Source organism: Schistocerca piceifrons, chromosome 1 (genome assembly GCF_021461385.2).
Source record: "Schistocerca piceifrons isolate TAMUIC-IGC-003096 chromosome 1, iqSchPice1.1, whole genome shotgun sequence".
Classification (NCBI taxonomy): domain Eukaryota; kingdom Metazoa; phylum Arthropoda; class Insecta; order Orthoptera; family Acrididae; genus Schistocerca; species Schistocerca piceifrons.
The window spans coordinates 813,766,970-813,789,953 of record NC_060138.1 but is presented as its reverse complement, the minus strand read 5'-3'; the positions used below and the strand labels follow the sequence as shown (position 1 = coordinate 813,789,953).

Here is a 22,984-nt window from a genome sequence, read left to right as displayed (position 1 = left end):
AAACATTATATTCAACTGGAAATCATTTCTTTGCCTGGATAGCAGCGCGTAAGAGTAAAACTAACGGTGCTTGAAACATAATTATTGAAATGCGAACTATTTAGAACTATTCGTTGTCCCATAGTGCTCAGAGCCATTTGAACCTTGGATGTGATTTTCCGATCATTCAGAAAATTGTCCATTTCAGGACAAAATAAGCGACCTGCTGTTCAGCTGTTTCTTCCTCGATAACTGGTGTTTATTTTAGCTACAAAATCCATGTTTTATGCCTATCTAAGTACCCATTCAGCCCTATAATTATGTAATTATTATAGTTATTCAGCGTAGGTCTTCGCAAAAGAGGAATCATCAGCTAAGTTGGATGCTCGAAAACAACATGATTGAATCACACAGAAGAAATAAGAAAGAAGAAGAGGAGATAAATTTATCGCACGGCACAGAAGCAGATGCCACGATGTTAAAACGCGCCTTGGAAAGTGTACCGCACAACAGATAAATGTAGCCAACTGAAGTGACACACTGAGCTTCATTTCAGTATCATATACGCTTCACGAAGCCAGAGAAGGTGAATGATGTAACAGGAAGGACATTTTCTATAACCTATATTTCCGGCATCTATCCAGTAGCTCCTCAGTCTCCTATGACGACCATTCGTTTCTGTCTTCATGACGAACATTCTCTGGCTCAAACTGATTAGGCAAAGTCACGCTGGCACAAATGTTAGATGTATTGCGTCTCTTCGTAAACCTCGCACGCTTCACTGTCAACGTCTATTGCCGAGTTGTAGCACTTACGGGTGGTAGGAGAGTCTACCCACCTGAAGCAGACTCGAGCTCGCAATTAAACGTGAGTAGTGCGGACTCCATGTCGAAATAAGAAATTTAGTCTGGTACGTGCCCACGATAGTCACCTCACCAGCACGCCGAGTGCTATTGTAACTGTCAGAATAACCTTTTAATGCTTTCCGATCCTGATGTTGAAGCCAACGCAATCGAAGCAGTTAATGCAGATTTCATGAGGCTATCGTTTTTAAGGCTCTGTCGTTTCTCGGAAAAACGTAGTTAAACAGCTCTATTCTATGATGTATCAGACCTTTATTACGTTCAAAGGTTTTTATCCGTGTGTAAGCATCCACTTCTCGGAAAACACTCGCGGAACAGTTAAAAGCGGGAACATTTGTTTGATCGGCTCTGTATGCACTGATTAACTGGCGTGTAGTCGTTACATTCACAGGTCGGGAGCAAACGCGCGATATTGGAATAGTGTGGCTACGCGATACGCTGCGGAATCTGTTTGCTTTTCATAACAGTGCAGGATTAGGGCCCTCTGATGTCTCAGCCAATTAATTCGACAGCATTATGATTTTTCGGAAGTATAGAAAAGCCGTTCCAATTAAATCTAACAGAATAAGCAGCTTTTACATAGTACTTTGAATTTTATACAAAGCAAACAGACAATTAATAGAAGCGAGCATGAATTTAGATAGGTCGCAGTGGTTATTTATAATGCTAATGAGTGTTTCAATTGCCGTCATAGGTAGATTTTCGTTTTTTGACGTAATTCATTTTGTTATCACGTGTGATTCTTGACACGGTTTCACCATATTCGAATGGACTTCCCAAAAAGAATGTTTCTGACATTTACTTGGGAAAAATAAAAAGCCGCCACTATTTTACTGGAATTTGTTGTTTGGTCAACTCAGAAGTGGTTTCACACATATATGTCCATCTTCAGATGACTCTATTTACATATTAAGCACTGCATGGTGCGAGCACCATAGCATCTGTGCACTGTGTGAGAAATGATTATTACATCGTTAAAACCTCGTCTGTTTAGCTGAAACAGATGTATTAGCCAGAAAGACCTGCAAATATCGTTGACAGCAGCTATTGACTCAGAAATCGTCATCGGGTTGCATGGTATTTAATAAGAAGAATGGTTTGGGCGTAAAACAGCAAGTAATGATTCATTTCATATACACTATCTGCGTCTTTCATAATAACGGACCGAGAGTAAAAGTGCTTGTGTATCCGCACTTAGTCACATATGGCGAGTTCAATGGATCGCCGTCCACAACTCGCTGTCTAACAATACCCCAAATTCAGCAGTTCTGTGTATTCACTGCACCCTGTAGTGTAAACTGCGCCTCATCATTCCGTAGAATATTGCTGGTCAACGCCCGTCAACTTCGATCCGAGCCAGCAACTGAAGACCAAATTCAGAAGGTTGCTGCAGATGATGAGGTCCAGTTAGTAAATAGTGTCTCAAGTTCCATGCGGCTTTTCGCGGATTATGCTGTAGTATACAGACAAGTTGCAGCATTAGAAAATTGCAGCGAAATGCAGGAAGATGTGCAGCGTATAGGCACTTGGTGCAGGGAGTGGCAACTGACCCTTAACATAGAAAAATGTAATGTATTGCGAATACATAGAAAGAAGAATCCTTTATTGTATGATTATATGATAACGGAACAACCACTGGTAGCAGTTAGTTCTGTCTGGGAGTATGCGTACGGAACGATTTGAAGTGGAATGATCATATAAAATTAATTGTTGGTAAGGCGGATGCCAGGTTGAGATTCATTGGGAGAGTTCTTAGAAAATGTAGTCCATCAACAAAGGAGGTGGCTTACAAAACGCTCCTTCGACCCATACTTGAGTATTGTTCATCAGTGTGGGATTCGTACCAGGTCGGGTTGACAGAGGAGATAGAGAAGATCCAAAGAAAAGCGGCGCGTTTCGTCAAAGGATTATTTGGTAAGCGTGACAGCGTTACGGAGACGTTTAGCAAACTCAAGTGGCAGACTCTGCAAGAGAGGCGCTCTGCATCGCGGTGTAGCTTGCTGTCCAGGTTTCGAGAGGGTGCGTTTCTGGATGAGGTATCGAATATATTGCTTCCCCCTACTTATACCTCTCGAGGAGATCACGAATGTAAAATTAGAGAGATTCGAGCGCGCACGGAGGCTTTCCGGCAGTCGTTCTTCCAGCGAACCATACGCGACTGGAACAGGAAAGAAAGGTAATGACAGTGGCACGTAAAGTGCCCTCCGCGACACACCGTTGGGTGGCTTGCGGAGTATAAATGTTGATGTAGATGTAGATGCTGCGCCGTCTAGATCGTGTACGGGTACCAGTATAAAATAGACCACAAAACTTCTCGTACTGCTGAGCATGGGACAGACAATTCTTGTGACACTGCACGAGCACTTACACTATCCGGACCATGTGTTGCATGATCAGTTACAGGGACAGCAAACGTGTCAATATCTTACACTGGAATAGGACGCCATCCTCTTCCAGGTGCTGTACCAAACTCATCCGTGTTTTAGAATTTCGTTATCGCCTCAGTTAAACCATTTAATGACGTTGGCCCCTACTCAGACCTTTCAGTCGACGATACTCTCTCAATGTAGTGTGTTGCTGCCGTTCACATAAAACAGTTTTGTTGCCTGTGAACGATCTCTGTTCTCGACGTCGATACCGCTCATTCACGTCATGGCTTACCAAATGACAGCGTATATGTCATACCGTCGTACAAACAGTGCACAGCGCCAGAGTGGCACCTGGTGGCCAAAACTGAAACATTTTTTTCAGTAGATCGGTTCCGCGTTAACGCATTAGCATGTCTACGAAGTTTCGCTGCTATACGATATTCAGAGCCCACACTGGACCTCCGTGAATAGCTGCGCTTTAATTACAACCACCCGGCACCTTCAAAACTTCAGTATAGAGATTGCTTCTCCTTTCCTAACAAAATAACATGAGCGGGAGGATTGTGACTAGCGTAGGAGGTGGCATTGGAGACAGATTCGAGTAAAACGTTCCACACAATATATGTCCAATTTTTATTGGTTACAGACATATTGCTACTCACAAAGTTTTCGTTTCATGTATCGGTACTTCAGCTGCTACGGATTTATTTATCGATTGTCATTGTTGTTGTTGTTGTTGTTGTGGTCTTCAGTCCAGAGACTGGTTTGATGCAGCTCTCCATGCTACTCTATCCTGTGCAAGCTTCTTCATCTCCCAGTACTTACTGCAACCTACATCCTTCTGAATCTGCTTAGTGTATTCATCTCTTGGTCTCCCTCTACGATTTTTACCCTCCACGCTGCCTCCAATGCTAAATTTGTGATCCCTTGAAGCCTCAGAACATGTCCTATCAACCGGTTCTTTCTTCTTGTTAAGTTTTGCCACAAACTCCTCCCTAATTCTATTCAATACCTCCTCATTAGTTATGTGATTTACCCATCTAATCTTCAGCATTCTTCTGTAGCACCAAATTTCAAAAGCTTCTATTCTCTTCTTGTCCAAACTATTTATCGACCACGTTTCACTTTCATACATGGATACACTCCATACAAATACTTTCAGAAATGACTTCCTGACACTTAAATCTATACTCGATGTTACCAAATTTCTCTTCTTCAGAAACGCTTTCCTTGCCATTGTCAGTCTACATTTTATATCCTCTCTACTTCGAACATCATCAATTATTTTGCTCCCCAAATAGCAAAACTCCTTTACTACTTTAAGTGTCTCATTTCCTAATCTAATTCCCTCAGCATCATGAGAGTTAACTCGACTACATTCCATTATCCTCGTTTTGCTTTTGTTGATGTTCATCTTGTATCCTCCTTTCTAGACACTGTCCATCCCTTTCAACTGCTATTCCAAGTCCTTTACTGTCTCTTACAGAATTACAATGTCATCGGCGAACCTCAAAGTTTTTATTTCTTCTCCATGGATTTTAATGCCTACTCCGAATTTTTCTTTTGTTTACTTTACTGCTTGCTTAATGTACAGATCGAATAACATCGGGGAGAGGCTACAACCCTGTCTCACTCCCATCCCAACCACTGCTTCCCTTTCATGCCCTTCGACTCTTATAACTGCCATCTGGTTTCTGTAGAAATTGTAAATAGCCTTTCGCTCCCTATATTTTACCCCTGCTACCTTTAGAATTTGAAAGAGAGTATTCCAGTCAGCATTGTCAAAAGCTTTCTCTAAGTCTAAAAATGCTAGAAACGTAGGTTTGCCTTTCCTTACTCTATTTTATAAGATAAGTCGTAGGGTCAATATTGCCTCATGTGTTCCAACATTTCTACGGAACCCAAACTGATCTTCTCCGAGGTCTGCTTCTACCAATTTTTCCATTCGTCTGTAAAGAATTCGCGTTAGTATTTTGCAGCTGTGACTTATTAAACTGATAGTTCGGTAATTTTGACATCTGTCAACACCTGCTTTCTTTGGGATTGGAATTATTATATTCTTCTCGAAGTCTGAGGGTATTTCGCCTGTCTCATACATCTTGCTCACCAGATGGTAGAGTTTTGTCAGGACTGGCTCTCCCAAGGCCGCCAGTAGTTCTAATGGAATGTTGTCTACTCCCGGGGCCATGTTTCGACTCAGGTCTTTCAGTGCTCTGTCAAACTCTTCTCGCAGTATCGTATCTCCCATTTCATCTTCATCTTCATCCTCTTCCATTTCCATAGCACTGTCCTCACGTACTTCGCCCTTGTATAGACCCTCTATATACTCCTTCCACCTTTCTGCTTTCCCTTCTTTGCTTAGAACTGGGTTTCCATCTGAGCTCTTGATATTCATACAAGTGGCTCTCTTTTCTCATTGTCATTATTATTTTGAATTCAAGTTGAGAAACTGTGCATGAATTTTTCAACTATGATTGAAATTGTAGTTGTTGATCAATTTTGCTTTATCAATTAAGCTGACGGAATTTAGTTACAAATGCTGAGTGCTGCTATGTGATACCTGAGTTTGGCTTTTGTAATAGAAACGCTGCTGCTTGACGTGGCCCCGCAGGCGTCAGCTGGGATAGATACCGGGGAAAACATCAGACAACACCCGAAGGCCAATGCTTTGAACACATGGAAGTTGTGGGAGGTACGGGCAGGCATCGTTTTTCTAATAAAAGCCTTTTTTTACCTTTAAAATTTTACAACTTCATTAACTTGATCCTAAAATAGTGAGTGAACATTCGTTATCATGAACAACAAGATCCTCAATATAGTTTGTTAATGAAAGTTCCTGAAGTATTTTAACAGATCAAAGAAGAGCTCTCAGAATGAATTTACAACGTTTAAAACTGAAAATACCTTTTTAAGCTAAGGAAAAAGTATACAAATTGCATAATGTTAGGTTAAATAAAAGATTCTAACGCCACATGGCAATACCAAAATTTTCGTGGATACGACCAGGCAATAAAATATTGATAGCAAAATTTTTAATTAAAACAACTTAAATGCTATAAAGTCTGATTACTATCGAGGTACACTAAAATCCCGTAGCCACTACGATGCGCACCGTATCACAAAATATTTTCCTTCCTTTTAAACACTTTACACCATAAACATTCTTACATATGATGCATATTACAGCCAACACACTATGACAAATAATTAAGCATAGATATTATAATTAACCAGGTATGTGAAACTTTTCCTTTCAAAATAAAAAAAAACACAAATAAACTCTTAAGCTCAGTGGGTACATCCGTTTAAAAATATACAGTACATATATTTTGATTTCATCGTGGTATGGGCTGTTGTGCACCGTGCTGACCTTCAGGATCACATGCGGCACGGAAAAGATTTTCGACAATGTTAATATGGCGCAACCAACTTACACAACTTGCAAACTAGGATTATACGTCGATGTGGGTGCGGCTCGCAAGTCTTAAAACTGGCGAGGGAGTAGATTCTGAACACTTCGACTAAACCGCACCGCACCAAACAGTAGTACGGTGGGGTATACAAGAGACAAATCAATAACTGTTGCAAGACAGCCTCAGCAAGGCAGTAAGAAAATATTTGGGACTTTTAAAATTTTGAGAAGTCCACACCAAAGCGTCCGACCGAAAAGCTCCACAGTCAATCCTTCCCTTACTACAAACACTTAACAGTGCCTCCAAGGTTCACTCGTGGACACTACGAGAGTGTCAAATTACTTATAACTGTAGATAACAGTTGAACACGCTGGGGCCGACGTAGGTTTCTTAATATGACAAGCAATGATTCGGTGTCTCATGCGGATCCACCTTCGATTCAAAACAGTCATTTACTTTAAAGCAGCTAAATAAATGACAATGCCGATATCAACGCTCTCTTCCCAGGCAGCGCTCTAACTGGAAATTGCAGTACTGAAGCAAAGCTTACACCACTGACACGTCTTGTATACGTCTCACCAACGTGCACCTTTTCAGAATTCTTGTGTTCACCTCATGCCGTAATTCTTCGTCTGAATCCTAGGGCAGAACCAAGAAATCACTTCTCAGCTCTTGAATGGGCACACGATGATCGCCCTCGGGACAACGCCGGCCCTCCACACTATGATCTTCGAGCCCACGGCGTTCCAACAGACTGCTTCGGTGCGGGGCCCACCGACCAAGGGGCCTTGCCCTCCGACACCGACGTCGCTCCTCACGCACAGCCCCGAGCTAACTCACAACAAGCCCCTCCTTCCTCCTTCTGTCCGCCTCAAGGCGCGCCGGAAGCCAACTCGACAAAGACATGCGGCGACCAGAGAATCCATTCCGATCTTGATGTTGACATCGCGACGAGTACTGAGAAGGAGGGTGGTTTCTGCTCACTGCTGTCTGTAGAACATCCTTCCCCTAATCGCAGAGCACCAGATTCAAAATTGTTTAGTCGTGTCTTCACTAAACTGTGTGAGACTGGTACAGTGTTTGGCAGTCATATCTCACCTGAAACTGCAAGTGATGACGGTGTGATTGAAATAGAAGATATTATTCTAGTGGCAGAACGTAGTCCTTCAAGAAGCGTACTCAGAATTTCCAACAGTGTCCGACATACAAGAACTGATGTACATTACGTATGCACGGCCTCTGTCCGTGTCGTTTACAGTACACTGAACAGCTTCTCGGATGAGGTCAAGGTAGACGATCACAATTTTGCCATTGTATAGTTGCAAATCGCAGAATAATGTCATTAACACTCTTTACTGATGAAACGAGTTTCGCTTGTGAGTGTATCAATAACACACTTAGCTCAGATTGGTGATCCGATGGAGACCCACGTCCCTTTGAAGTACAGTTCCATTTTCCATCCTCGGTATTATAGAATCTTCGTTATTTACCCCGCATTCAACAGATTTCGGTCGTTAGCCATTTTGAAGAGCGTGTGCCTTTATTCTGAAAAAATACAGGCAAGAACAACGTGGTTTAGGAACACAGGCGTACGCACCTGAAAACGGAAGTACAGCTGATCGTGGTGCAGACAAGAGGGATTCTATAACAGACAGGGTGGAAAATGAAACTGTTCTTCAATAAATTTGTGGCTGTGACTCCAGAAATAAAAAACTTATCCCTTTTTCGAGACGTTTCCATGAATGTTCTTGTGGTAATGTGGTGTGGTGTCTTATGACACTCAGTTGGTTGGGCATGTTGGGTTACCGCATCGTCTTACAGAGCTCCGTTACCTCGATTTCCTTGAGAAAGAGCTTCCTGCTTTATTGACAGAGTTTCCGTTGACTGCAACAATGAGGAGGTCATCTACACCTTCTACACGTCAGGTACACATTGTCTGAACGGAACATTTCTTGGGAGATGGATAGTAAGAAAAGCTCACGTTTCTTGGCTACTAACCTTCCCGGACCTTTCCTGCTATAGATTTTCGCCAGTGGGGTGGTAGAAAGGCGAAGTGTGCAGAGGAAAAGTAAATGCAAGAGACGATCCTTTGAATTATGAACAGTACCGCCTTCATAAAAGAACGCTAAGGCCACATCCGAAGAGTCACACGTGGTGGTGTCAGGAGAATTCGCAAGTTTTAATTTAATCATTTGCCACTGCTTAATACGTTCTGTGGATTCTTGTTTGGTTTGCATTCTAGTAGCTAAATCTCTGCAACCAATAAAAATTGAACACGCTTTATATGGAGTGTGTTGTTTGATTTAGTGCTGCATATGCAACCAAGTTCTAAAATATTTACTACTGCTCCTGAAATGGATCAACGATTTTTATTTTTTATTTTATTTTTATTTTATTGTATTTGCTGCCATCTAGTGAATAAGATAGGTCATGTTTCCACAATATAGTATGAAGCTTATTTGATTTCTTGATATTTTAACAGTGCTGAAACTTTAAATAATTGCAATGGAAAGCTAATTAGGAAATGGAAATTCTTTAAATTAACGATTTACGTAGTAAGAAGATAGGGAAATAGGGAGGATTGGAAAGAATTTTGGTTAGTAGAATTCTAGAGCCGATGCTCTCCTGGAGTGAGTATCTCCAAAGGACACTGAGACTCTCGCTCCCGGACAGCAGCTGCCCGATCTACCACTACACGCCATCCGAGGGCGAAGATCTCAGCAATACTTCTGAGCCTTCCGGCCTCATATGGCGTGATCCTACATCTAGGTTAGGTTATAGCCCGTATTGCGCTCTGCATTTGTTTGCCTGACACTTCAGTGACTTGTACATTTAGTCCTGATCCTACGTTTGTCCCCATCTCCGTCTGTGCCGCTGTCTGATCTGTTACCACCACTACTGACGCCTGCCTCGCTAGTATTGTCCGTAGAATCATTCGTCGCCTGTGCTCGTTGCCGCTCGTTCTCTTGTCAGCCTCTATACAGCACTCTAGATATTCAGCAACAAAAAAAAAAAAAAAAAAAAAATCGCCAAACAGCCGTGCAGATTGAGAAGTTATTTTATTTTATTTTCGCTACCAGGTTCGGGAATTCAGTATGCCATTATCAGGCCCCATATGCACCTCCCAAACATTCGATAGAGGCATACTCGGGCCATCTCTTTGTGGATGTCGTGAACTCTCGAGTGCTTCCTTCGAAGACCTGGGCAGTCAAGTCTTCGGAGGAAACGCTTGGGTGTTCACGACATCCAGAAACGGATGGCCCCAGTACTCCTATTCGGGAGGACGACGGTTCAATCCCTAAATCACTCCAGGCAAATGCCGGGATGGTTCCTCTGAAAGGGCACGGCCGACTTCCTTCCCCATCCTTCCCTAATCCGATGAGACCGATGACCACGCTGTCTGGTCTCCTTCCCCAAACAACCAACCAACCAACCAACCCAGTACGCCTAGATCGATAATTTTTGGGAGGTGGTATGAGGCCTGAAGATGGTGGCATACTGGATTGTCGGAACTGGTAGCGAAAATAAAATAAAAAACTTCTCAATTTGCACGGCTGTTCCTGGTGAATTTCATTGTTAAATATTTGACCAGCCGCTGTCCCACGTCCAGAATGAAAAAAACAGAGAGTAGCTATTCTGTTTGCACAGGCGTTGAGATCGGTTCACGAGGTGTGGTCGCTAAGTGAATATGTCGTCTTGCGAATGCTAGTTTTTTCTTTTTCCTGTGGCCAACAGCCACAATATAGGAGCGTGATTTCTGCTCTATACACAGGTACAATCAGCCTCCTGAGCGAAACATACATGTAGCAAATGCATTGTGTATGGCCCACGGCTGGTTAAGAACTGATTGGCATGTTTCATCCCAATAGCTCCCTCATGTTGGGGAAGAAAGAATACAGCGTACCGGCCTATTCGCAGTTGTCCCACTCTTTTTGCGTGGATTCACTGTCCAGGTTCTGAGCTCTCTCAAGGTCTGTGTTTCCTCCCACAAGAGATCTCTGATTGCATCTGGTCTGCCCGTTTTCAGCCAGCATGTTGCCGCGGTAAAATTAACCCTAGGACGCCTAAGGGGGGAGTTGGGTTCATTGAACCCACAATTTTTTTATGTCCCCTGCTTTTGTCCAAGTAACTTTAATAACGTATTCCCTTTGAGTTATTATTTGTTGGCTATTTTATGAAACGTTAGTGTCAATATATTTTATAGAAAATTCCTGCTTTGAAAGAAAAAATCAATAAACTTATTATGGGTCCAATAAACCCCCCCTTAGGCTTCCATGCTATAGAAAATTTCCCTTAGTAGGATATCGTATTTCTCATCTATACAACAATGCAAGTTAGTTTCTTGTTGGTTGGTATTCTTGATATTCACAATAATCGGTTTACTTTCAGAGGAAGTGATTGTTGATGTCAGTCAGCTGTTATTTATCTTGTAAACTTGCAGTGAGTTTGTTGTGAATTGGCAGGAGCCAATTCCGGAGTTTGGAGGAAGCCGAAAGCCACGCGTTAAAGCTCACGCAAACTGGCGTGAGGTCTGGAACAGGACAATGTAATTAATATAGACAATAAGGTACATTGCTGCTGGAATACTTAACTTTAATCCATAATTGGTGTACATCGCTCTTGACGGTACATAATTACAATCTCAATATAAACTGGTAATGGCGCCTTGCTAGGTCGTAGCAAATGACGTAGCTGAAGGCTATGCTAACTATCGTCTCGGCAAATGAGAGCGTATTTGTCAGTGTAGCATCGCTAGCAAAGTCGTCTGTACAACTGGGACGAGTGCTAGGAAGTCTCTCTAGACCTGCCGTGTGGAGGCGCTCGATCTGCAATCACTGACAGTGGCGACACGCCGGTCTGACGTATACTAGCGGACCGCGGCCGATTTAATGGCTACCACCTAGCAAGTGTGGTGCCTGGCGGTGACACCACATAGTGCAGTTCCTAACACGTAGGCTTCCAGTACTTTGGTGTCCTACACAGCAAAAACGAAATAAAGTAAAAACTTACTGATGTTGTCAGCAATGCACTAAGATAAAGGCTCTGTTGGAGGAGAGAAAAATAACACAGATATAAATGCATATTATAATTCCACTAAAGGTAGAATTGATACCATTGATCAAATGACGCGTATGTACACCTGCAAGAGGGGAACAAGGAGATGGCCTCTATCTGTATTTTACATTCTCATCGACATTTGTGCTATCGATTCAACCACCATATTCATCCAGCAACATCCAAGATGGAATGAAAAGAAACACAACAAACGGAAACTTGATCTTCTACAAGCTGGGTTCAAATGGTTCAAATGGCTCTGAGCACTATGGGACTTAACAGCAGTGGTCATCAGTCCCCTAGAACTCAGAACTACTTAAACCTAACTAACCTAAGGACATCACCCACATCCAAGCCCGAGGCAGGATTCGAACCTGCGGCCGTAGCAGTCGCGCGGTTCCGGACTGCGCGCCTAGAACCGCGAGACCACCGCGGCCGGCTACAAGCTGGGATGGAACTAGTGAAATTGCAGGTAGAAGAAAGAAGTGCCAATGCAAGAGGGTTATCTAACCAAATTGTTCAATCAATGGAGACTATTCTACAAAAGAAAATCAAAGAAGTCACAACAGAAGCACGTCAGCCTCCTGCAGGGAAAGGTCGGTGCCATATTTGTGTAAGAAAAGCTAAAACAAAGAAGCAGAAGTACAACAATCTAAGTAAACCAAAACAGAATTTTGGACAGTGTCATAAACATGTGTGTAACACACATTCAGAAAAAATTGTGAAGTGTGTCTCCTGCCTTGAAGTTGAGGACTCAGAGTACTCTATTGTATATGAACACATCTGTATTTTGTACATCTACATCTACATCCATACTCCGCAAGCCACCTAACGGGGTGTGGCGGAGGGTACCCAGAGTACCTCTATCGGTTCTCCCTTCTATTCCAGTCTCGTATTGTTCGTGGAAAGAAGGATTGTCTGTATGCTTCTGTGTGGGCTCTAATCTCTCTGATTTTATCCTCATGGTCTCTTCGCGAGATATACGTAGGAGGGAGCAATATACTGCTGGACTCTTTGGTGCAGGTATGTTCTCGAAACTTTAACAAAAGCCCGTACCGAGCTACTGAGCGTCTCTCCTGCAGAGTCTTCCACTGGAGTTTATCTATCATCTCCGTAACGCGATTACTAAATGATCCTGTAACGAAGCGCGCTGCTCTCCGTTGGATCTTCTCTATATCTTCTATCAACCCTATCTGGTACGGATCCCACACCGCTGAACAGTATTCAAGCAGTGGGCGAACAAGCGTACTGTAACCTACTTCCTTTGTTTTCGGATTGCATTTCCTTAGGATTCTTCCAATGAATCTCAGTCTGGCATCTGCTTTACCGACGATCAACTTTATATGATCTTTCCATTTTAAATCACTCCTAATGCGTACTCCCAGATAATTTATGGAATTACCTGCTTCCAGTTGCTGACCTCCTATTTTGTAGCTAAATGATAAGGGATCTATCTTTCTATGTATTCGCAGCGCATTACACTTGTTTACATTGAGATTCAATTGCCATTCTCAGCACCATGCGTCAATTCGCTGCAGATCCTCCTGCATTTCAGTACAATTCTCCATTGTTACAACCTCTCGATACACCACAGCATCATCTGAAAAAAGCCTCAGTGAACTTCCGATGTCATCCACCAGGTCATTTATGTATATTGTGAACAGCAACGGTCCCATGACACTCCCCTGTGGCACACCTGAAATCACTCTTACTTCGGAAGACTTCTCTCCATTGAGAATGACATGCTGCGTTCTGTTATCTAGGAACTCCTCAATCCAATCACACAATTGGTCTGATAGTCCACATGCTCTTACTTTGTTCATTAAACGACTGTGGAGAACTGTATCGAACGCCTTGCGGAAGTCAAGAAACACGGCATCTACCTGTGAACCCGTGTCTATGGCCCTCTGAGTCTCGTTGACGAATAGCGCGAGCTGGGTTTCACAGGACCGTCTTTTTCGAAACCCATGCTGATTCCTACAAAGTAGATTTCTAGTCTCCAGGAAAGTCATTATACTCGAACATAATACGTGTTCCAAAATTCTACAACTGATCGACGTTAGAGATATAGGTCTATAGTTCTGCACATCTGTTCGACGTCCCTTCTTGAAAACGGGGATGACCTGTGCCCTTTTCCAATCCTTTGGAACGTTACGCTCTTCTAGAGACCTACGGTACACCGCTACAAGAAGGGTGGCAAGTTCCTTCGCGTACTCTGTGTAAAATAGAACTGGTATCCCATCAGGGCCAGCGGCCTTTCCTCTTTTGAGCGATTTTAATTGTTTCTCTATCCCTCTGTCGTCTATTTCGATATCTACCATTTTGTCATGTGTTCGACAATCTAGAGAAGGAACTACAGTGCAGTCTTCCTCTGTGAAACAGCTTTGGAAAAGACATTTAGTATTTCGGCCTTTAGTCTGTCATCCTCTGTTTCAGTACCATTTTGGTCACAGAGTGTCTGGACATTTTGTTTTGATCCACCTACCGCTTTGACATAAGACCAGAATTTCTTAGGATTTTCTGCCAAGTCAGTACATAGAACATTACTTTCGAATTCACTGAACGCCTCTCGAATGGCCCTCTTCAAATTACATTTCGCTTCGCGTAATTTTTGTTTGTCTGCAAGGCTTTGGCTATGTTTATGTTTGCTGTGAAGTTCCCTTTGCTTCCGCAGCAGTTTTCTACACAATGGTTCAAATGGGTCTGAGCACTATGGGACTTAACTGCTGTGGTCACCAGTCCCCTAGACTTAGAACTACTTAAACCTAACTAACATAAGGACATCACACACATCCATGCCCGAGGCAGGATTCGAACCTGCGACCGTAGCGGTCTCGCGGTTCCAGACTGTAGCGCCTTTAACCGCTCGGCCACTCCGGCCGGCAGCAGTTTTCTAACTCGGTTGTTGTACCACGGTGGCTGTTTTCCATATCTTACGATCTTGCTTGGCACATACTCATCTAACGCATATTGTACGATGGTTTTAAACTTTGTCCACTGAACCCCAACACTATCTGTACTTGAGACAAAACTTTTGTGCTGAGCCGTCAGGTACTCGGTAATCTGCTTTTTGTCACTTTTGCTAAACAGAAAAATCTTCCTACCTTTTTTAATATTTCTATTTACGGCTGAAATCATCGATGCAGTAACCGCTTTATGATCGCTGATTCCCTGTTCTGCGTTAACTGTTTCATATAGTTCAGGTCTGTTTGTCACCAGAAGGTCTAATATGTTATCGCCACGAGTCGGTTCTCTGTTTAACTGCTCAAGGTAGTTTTCAGATAAAGCACTTAAAAAATTTTCACTGGATTCTTTGTCCATGCCACCCGTTATGAACGTTTGAGTCTCCAAGTCTATATCCGGCAATTTAAAATCTCCACCCAGAACTATAACATGGTGGGGAAATCTACTCGAAATATTTTCCAAATTATCCTTCAGGTGCTCAGCCACAACAGCTGCTGAGCCAGGGGGCCTATAAAGACATCCAATTACCATGTCTGAGCCTGCATTAACCGTGACCTTCACCCAAATTATTTCACATTTCGTATCTCCGTCAATTTCCTTCGATACTGTTGCACTTCTTATCGCTATAAGCACGCCTCCCTCTTCACTGTCCAGCCTGTCTCTGCGGTATACATTCCAATTTGAGTTTAGGATTTCATTACTGTTTACGTCTGGTTTCAGCCAACTTACTGTCCCTAGTACTATATGGGCGTTGTGACCGTTTATTAATGAGAGAAGTTCTGGGACCTTTCTATAGACGCTCCTGCAGTTTACAATTAACACATTAATATTGTTATTCCCTTTTGCATTTTGCCTACTCCTACCTCGCCACGTCTCAGGAGGTGTCTTGTCGGGCCTAGGGAGGGAATTGTCTAACCTAAAAAACCCCCATGTGCACTCCACACGTACTCCGCTACCCTTGTAGCCGCTTCCGGCGTGTAGTGCACGCCTGACCTATTCAGGGGGACCCTACATTTCTCCACCCGATAGCGGTGGTCGAGAAATTTGCACCCAATTTGTATTGTAATATGTCAATTTGTTATTCACTCAATCCAATATTTATAACAATTAACAGCATTTATAAACCGATGCCATAGTTAAAATACATAAACCATTTTGAAAGTTGTAATTTTTCGTCAGTAAACTTATTTAATACCTGTGGGCTCGCCGAAGCCCCCCCCCTTAGGCATCCAAGTTAGAAAAAAAGGCTTGGGCGTCCTCGGGTTAATAGTTATGTGTATCGGGTATATTCCGAGCACCACGCACAGTGGACGGTGATAGAGGTGTAGAGAAAAGGAGAGAAGGAGAGACGTGCGGTAAGTGGTGTGTTGTTTGGTTGTCAGGGTGCGCGTGAAGAACGGCCTGCGGCTGCTGGGCGCCGAGGCGAGCTCGGAGCGCTGGAACGTGACAGCGTCGCTCAACGGCAAGCACACCGCCGCCACCGTCACCGCCTTCCGCAGGGACAGCCTGGCCGACGCGCCGCCGCAGCTGCAGCCCTCGCCGCACGGCAAACCGGGGTGAGTCAGCCACTAGCGTTCCCTCCCGGTCCTGCCGGCGTTTTTGCAATGTACAGGGTATATCAAAAAGAATCATCCGATTTGGTACGTCTACAGGGTGATCCATTGATCGTCGTAGTTCGCTACACGACGACGGGGGCGCGTCGAGTAGTCCCCTGTTCGATAGGTCGGAGGAATACAACTTTGCGAATGGGGTTTCCAATTGCAATTTATGAAATACTGGCCTGTCCCACGTGCCATTGGATATTCGAGGCTCATTGAGTAGCTAGTCGTAAATTACGATTGTGTACTGATTTCTATTGCCCCGATTACAGCAAAAACCGTGGCGAAACAAATAATATGCTTCACACAAAGCGTATGTATGTTTCGCCGTAGAATCGTAATCGGCATTTAAAAAACTGGGGTTCCCATTGAACATTTCAATGGGTGTGGTGGTGGTGGGTGTCCTCCTCCGAAACAAACAAATTAGAATCATAACTTTTTTTAGTCCGATGTGTAATTTTCGAGATACTTCTATTATTTCAGTTTAAATGAACACATTTACATATCTGTCGGCTATAAAAGTAAGTGTCTTATAGCAATACGCAAAGGCACTTTTTTTATCTTTCCATCTTTTGCATTTCATATAAATGTATATGTATAGTTCTGTAGAGCAAAATTGACGAAAAATCTCTGCACTACATGAAATTATAACCGTGAAGTTAACAACAAAATAAAATTTGCTCGACTCCTATACTGACTGCAAACTACTGGTATATATTAGCTTAAGGAACAATATAACATAGAGATTTTTTCAGGAACTCCCCGACAGCAAAGAACGAGTGAATCGCGAAATTCTTAAATTTAGACTTGAAAGTGCGAATGCTAAGACGCTTTAATTCTTGCGGTAGCTTGTTGAAAATAGACGCAGCAGAATACTGTACTGTACAAGTTTCTGCACAAGCGTCAAGGGGGTGCGATCTAAATACAGACTCTATTTCTGCCAAGTATTAACTGAGTGAAATCTGATAATTCTTGGGTATAAGCTCATACCGTTAGCAGCAAACGGCATTAAAGAAAATATATACGGAAAGGCCAATGTGGGAATTATCAGGCTTCTGAACAGGAGTCTACAAAAAGTTCATGAACTTACACTACATGTTGCGCGAACTGAGCGAACAATAGCCTTTGTGAAGGGGAATAGTTATCCCAGAAAATAATGCCGTGCGTCACGAATGAATGAAAGTAAAGTAGACTAATTTTCGTGTTGAAACATTACTTATCGCATATACTATTCTAATGATAAATAGAGCAGCATTTAATTTGTGAACAATTTTCGGAACATAGGCTTTCTATGACAGCTTACCATCTACCTGAACAATTACGAATTAGGTGTTCAGACTCACAAATCATACGTATTGCGTGTTAGAAATTATACAAGCTAAGTCTTCCTGTGATTTAGCATAAACTGACTTTTTACAAGCTACGAACTTGCGTCTTGAACTGTACTATTTGGATTGTTCACACTCGTACGTAGTGTATGTTAGAAACTGTAAAAACTGAGTCTTCCCATGATGTAGCAAAGACTGATTTTCTACAGGCCATTAAGTTATGTCTTGAATTGGACGAATTGATACATTGCCTGTGTTGCACTCAGAACCTTTCACTAACAAGCTAGTGTCATTAGCAAACAAATTTTAGACTGTAGTGTTATATTAGAAGGTATATAATTTATACTGGTTGGTCATAAATAGTCTGAAAAGCTTGTAAGGGTTTGCTGGGTAGCTGTACAGAGAAATAATTGTTAAGCAAAAGTTCGATACGTTTCCCCGTTCCTAGTTAACTAGCACAGAAGTTAGTCAATCAGACAGTTGCGCTCGCAAATTCAAGAGCCCCGCCAGATAAAATTAGTGTCAGCTGTTCTCATAGCGTAGATGACAGCGCGCGAGACTGCTCAGCCTTTGGTTCCAGTTCGAACCTTATTAGCGTCTCATTTGTATCGCTCTCTTATTCGGTTTTATGAATCTAAGCGAAGAACACATTTGGTGACACCGTCTCTGAAGGAGGGGGGCGACGGGTAGATTCTTGAATTTGAACACGCAACGGCTTGATTGGCTAACTCCAATGCTAATTAACGTGGAAACGGTGCAATGTATCAAATTTTTTTCTTAACATGTTATTCTCAGCATAGCTCACCCTGCAACACCGGTACAAGCTTTTCAGACTGTTTCTAACCATCTTGTGTATACGAGGATCATTCCACACGTCACGCCACCTATGACATATCTTACGATAATGCGACAACGTAGTAATTTCACGGTGTGCGATGAAGAGGTAAGGCAGTGTGTATCAGAATGCCAACATACAACAGAGTTCCAGTACAGGTCATGGCAAAGGGTGACATGAAACTCATGCATTATTTTAAATCTATGTAAATTTATTTCGCACGAGTACAAATGGAACAGAAATGAGTCAAACTATCCTTCAAAACAGTCCCTTAATGGATGGAGACAGCGTTCCCAACGATAGGGAAGGCGTTAAATGCCATTAGCATTGCCACCAGTGTGTGCCACCTGTCACCAAAATACCTTGAGGATATCCGTCCCGTTTCCAAAGTGCCTGCCACACAATGGTTTCTGCAGTTATGGAATGAGGTCGACGTCGCATGGAAGGGGGGGGGGGGGTCTGGTGAGTGGGGTGGCTGGAGGAGAATTTTCCACCCCATCGCTGTACAGAGTTCATGATGTCTGCTTTGTGGGTAGTAGCGCGATCATGCAGTATGATTGCATTATACAGCGCCCGGACGTTTTCGTCTTCAGCCACAGCGGCCCATGCTTCTGCATGACAATGGGTAGCATTTGTGCCAGCGAGAAGGTAACTTTCACGTATGCTCGTTGTTGCCCTTTGCTTACATCCACTTTGTAGCACACACTGAATGTTTCAGTCGCTATTACCCACCCATCCTCGCATGCTGTAGCGAGCTGTCGGTTGATTTCGGTACTGTTTGCCGTGGGCTTTCGAACGTATTTACTGCGATTACATCGATGCCACATGTATGCAAGGTACACCTTGTTCCCATGACTTATGGAATGACCCTCGTATAAGAAACAGCATCGATCCCACTACCGACTTCTGCCACACTCCCTATTTAACCGTGCCCCAATCAGACGCCACCTCATAATCATTACCATTATTATGGAGAATGATCTTTCTCCGTCTGTTCTTAAAGTACAAGAGGTAGCAGTTGTGAAATATTCCTCTTATTCCATAATGGTCGTTTCTGCAGCAACATTTTGTGATCAACACAGTCACAACATTAAAGCAAAGAAAGCCAAGAAGACGCCTGCGTGCCAGGGATTTGGGGATAGCCTGTATTTTAAGATTGCACTTTGTACCTCATTTTAGCTACTATATTGAAAAATATTTTATAAATGTATCTAAATCATATTTTGATTGTGCACTGTGTTTTTTTTTATCGTAAGACGGAGTGTTATGGCACTAATTTCGGTAGCCAAATAATTCGACAGTATGACGGTGTAACTATAGGCTGAAGCAAATAAAACATTTGTTCTACTGGATAGAAGTTGTTTTTGAAACAGTGTTACAACTTTACATCTGTGCTTTACATGCATTTTTTAGCATTTTCTTTTTTTTTCTCTCACGCTTACAAGTACTTAAAGAGCTTTGACCGAATGAAAACGAAGTGCCTCGAGTGACTGAGTGATTGTTCAGGAGCGGCGGAGCGGCCGGTGGCGGCGGCGGAGGGCCGTCCAAGGCGGAGGAGGTGTTCTCTCTGCTGGTGGCCGTGTCAGACGAGGGCGGCGCGGGGGCGGCGGACGCGCGCCTCGTGCTGAGCGCGCGTTACGTGCTGGCCGGCGACGTGGCGGCGGCGGGGGTGGCGGGGGCGGCCAGGAAGCCCGCGCTGCTCGAGGCGTCCGGCCGGCGGCGGCACACCGCCAGGCTCGAGGTGCACAAGGACGACATCCAGGCCGTGCTGCCCATATCCAAGGTCAGTCTCACGCTGTGCTGCGAGACAGCAATTCTTTGCTTTTGCGTAAATCACACATTACTAATTTCGGCTGTCATCATCAGATTTTATCATCAGAGCTGCATAGGGCGATTACTAAGTGTAAAACAGGAAAGGCTGCTGAGCTGGATGATCTTACGAATGAGAAAATAAATCATTTTGGTCGTGCAACACTAAAATGGTTTCTACACTCATACTCATAAATTAAGGATAACTGCAGAATGTGGTGCCACACAACGTGTCACTACACAAAACTGGCGCTACTAGCATAGGCACATAGGGAACACACACGACACAGATCTGTAAGTCCACGGTATTGGTGATAAGTTGAGAAAACCGTCCCGAAACACATGTGCTACAAAACGCCACTGTTTCCTGCGCATGTACCCCGACGTCAATATGGAATATGATCAGCATGCACACGTACACAGACCGCACAACGGATTGACATGCTCTGGATCAGGTGGTTGAGCAGATGCTGGGGTATAGCCTCCCATTCTTGCACCAGTGCATGACGGAGCTCCTGAAGTGTCCTAGGGGTTTGAAGACGCGCAGCGATACTTCGACCGAGAGCATCTCAGAGGTGCACGATGGGGTTTAGGTCTGGAGAACAGCCAGGCCCTTCCATTCGCCTGATATCTTCTGTTTCAAGGTACTCCTCCATGACGGCAGCTCCATCAGGAGGAAGGTGGGACCCACTGCACCCCTGAAAAGGCGGACATACTGGTGCAAAATGACGTCTCGATACACCTCACCTGTTACAGTTCCTCTGTCAAAGATATGCAGCGGTGTACGTGCACCAATCATAATCCCACCCCACTCCACCAAGCCACGACCTCCATACAGGTCCGTTTCGAGGACATTAAGGGGTTTCTATCTGGTTCCTGGTTCACGCCAGATGAAAACCCGGCGAGTATCACTGTTCAGAGTATACATGGCCTCGTCCGTGAACATAACCTGGGACCACTGTCCCAATGACCATGTACTGTGTTCTTGACACCAGGCTTTACGGGCTCTCCTGTGACCAGGGGTCAGTGGAATGCACCTTGCAGGTCTCCAGGCGAATAGACCATGTCTGTTCAGTCGTCTGTAGACTGTGTGTCTCGAGACAACTGTTCCAGTGGCTGCGGTAAGATCCCGAGCAAGGCTATCTGCAGTATTCCTTGGCCGTCTGCGTGCACCGATAGTGATATATAGGTGTTCTTGTGGTGTTTTACACTGTGGATGTCCCTTACTGTAGCGCCTGGACACATTTCCTGACTAGCCTCCAGTCATCCTAGTATTCTACCCCTCATAACGTCATCAATATGTGTTCTTTGAACGATTTTTTACACACAGTCAGCATTAGCACGTCTGCAAACGTCTGCACACTTACTCGCTGCACCGTTCTCAGACATGCACCAACACACCTCTGCGTATGTGGACTGCTGCCAGCGCCACGGTGCGACGACCGCAGGTCAAATGGACCGCATGGTCATACCCCTTGGTGATTTAAACCCACAAATTGCTCACCAGAAAGTTGTTTCACCATGTGTCAACAGTATCCTTAATTTATGCGCATGAGTGTAGATCTTTTTAACAACTGCTTATGCTCTGGTAGGGTCCCCAAAGTCTGGCGCAAAGCTCCTGTTACCGCTATCCGTAAACCCGTTAAAGAGAACAATGACCCTAAGAACTACCGTCCCATATCTCTTCTTTGCCATTTGTATAAAATCTTGGAGAGAATGATTCTGAATCGTTTGACAGAAGCAATTGACACTGCGCTCTTTCCTCAACAGGCTGGCTTTAAACCGGATACAAGTTGCACGTCACAGATCCTCGGTCTCACCCAGTACATCGAAGACGGTTTTGAATCACGTATAGTAACCGGTGTGGCCTTTGTTGACCTGTCTGCTGCGTACGACACTGTGAACCATAAATTACTCCTGAAAAAGTTTTGTGACATCACTAATGAATATTTTAACCATCTTAATAGCCATCTTCCTTAGCCACAGGTGATTTTTAGTGGAATTTCAAGGACTCTTTATACGAATGATCAACCACTCCCGCTGTGCACCGGCATGATATCGCAATGGCCTTCTAGGGAAAGGATTTCCATGATGTCGAAAATAAGCTGTCTGCAGCACTGGAAGAACTAGGACGGTTCTACAAAAATAATAAGTTATGGTCTAACCCTACGAAAACACAAGTCTGTGCTTTCCACCTAAAAAACAGACAGGACAACCAACAACTAAATATTTCAAGGAATGGCACTGAACTTGAACATTCATTTTCCCCTAAAGGATCTTGGCGTGACCTTAGATCGGACCCTAAGGTTCAAAACGCATTGTCAAAACACAAAAATGAAAGTGTCCACAACGAATAATATCATACGAAAACTAAGGGAATCTAACTGGGATGCACAGCCAGTCACTATTCGGACTTCGGCTTTGGCGTTGTGCTACTCTGCGGGCGAATAAGCAGCGCCTGTCTGGCATAACTCCTGCCATGCTAGGCACGTGGACACCGCCCTGAATGGGACGTGCCGTATAACCACTGGGTGCCTGAGACCCACTAAAGTGGAGCAACTGTATTACCCAGCAGCTACGGCTCCGCCCGACATCAGGCGCGAAGCAGCTGCTCAAGCAGAAGGACGTAGAGTCTTGACATCTGACACTCACCCATTATTTGGCCATTCGCCAGCGCTGTCTCCCTTGAATTCCAGAAAAAGTTTTGTAAGGGTCTATGTAAACAACAACAACATAAACCAAAGGCTAGACATGTGGACAAAGAGAGTAGA

General features: G+C 43.8%; 1 protein-coding gene across 1 annotated transcript in view; it reads left to right on the top strand.

Moving 5' to 3' along the window:
- LOC124775353 (transmembrane protein 132E) overlaps positions 1–22,984 on the top strand; it is a 267,220-nt gene that overhangs the window by 62,461 nt on the left and 181,775 nt on the right. The window contains exons 5-6 of the mRNA XM_047250188.1: positions 16,026–16,199; positions 19,911–20,187. Coding sequence (XP_047106144.1) covers positions 16,026–16,199; positions 19,911–20,187 — 451 coding nt within the window. The remainder of the gene's footprint in view (positions 1–16,025; positions 16,200–19,910; positions 20,188–22,984) is intronic.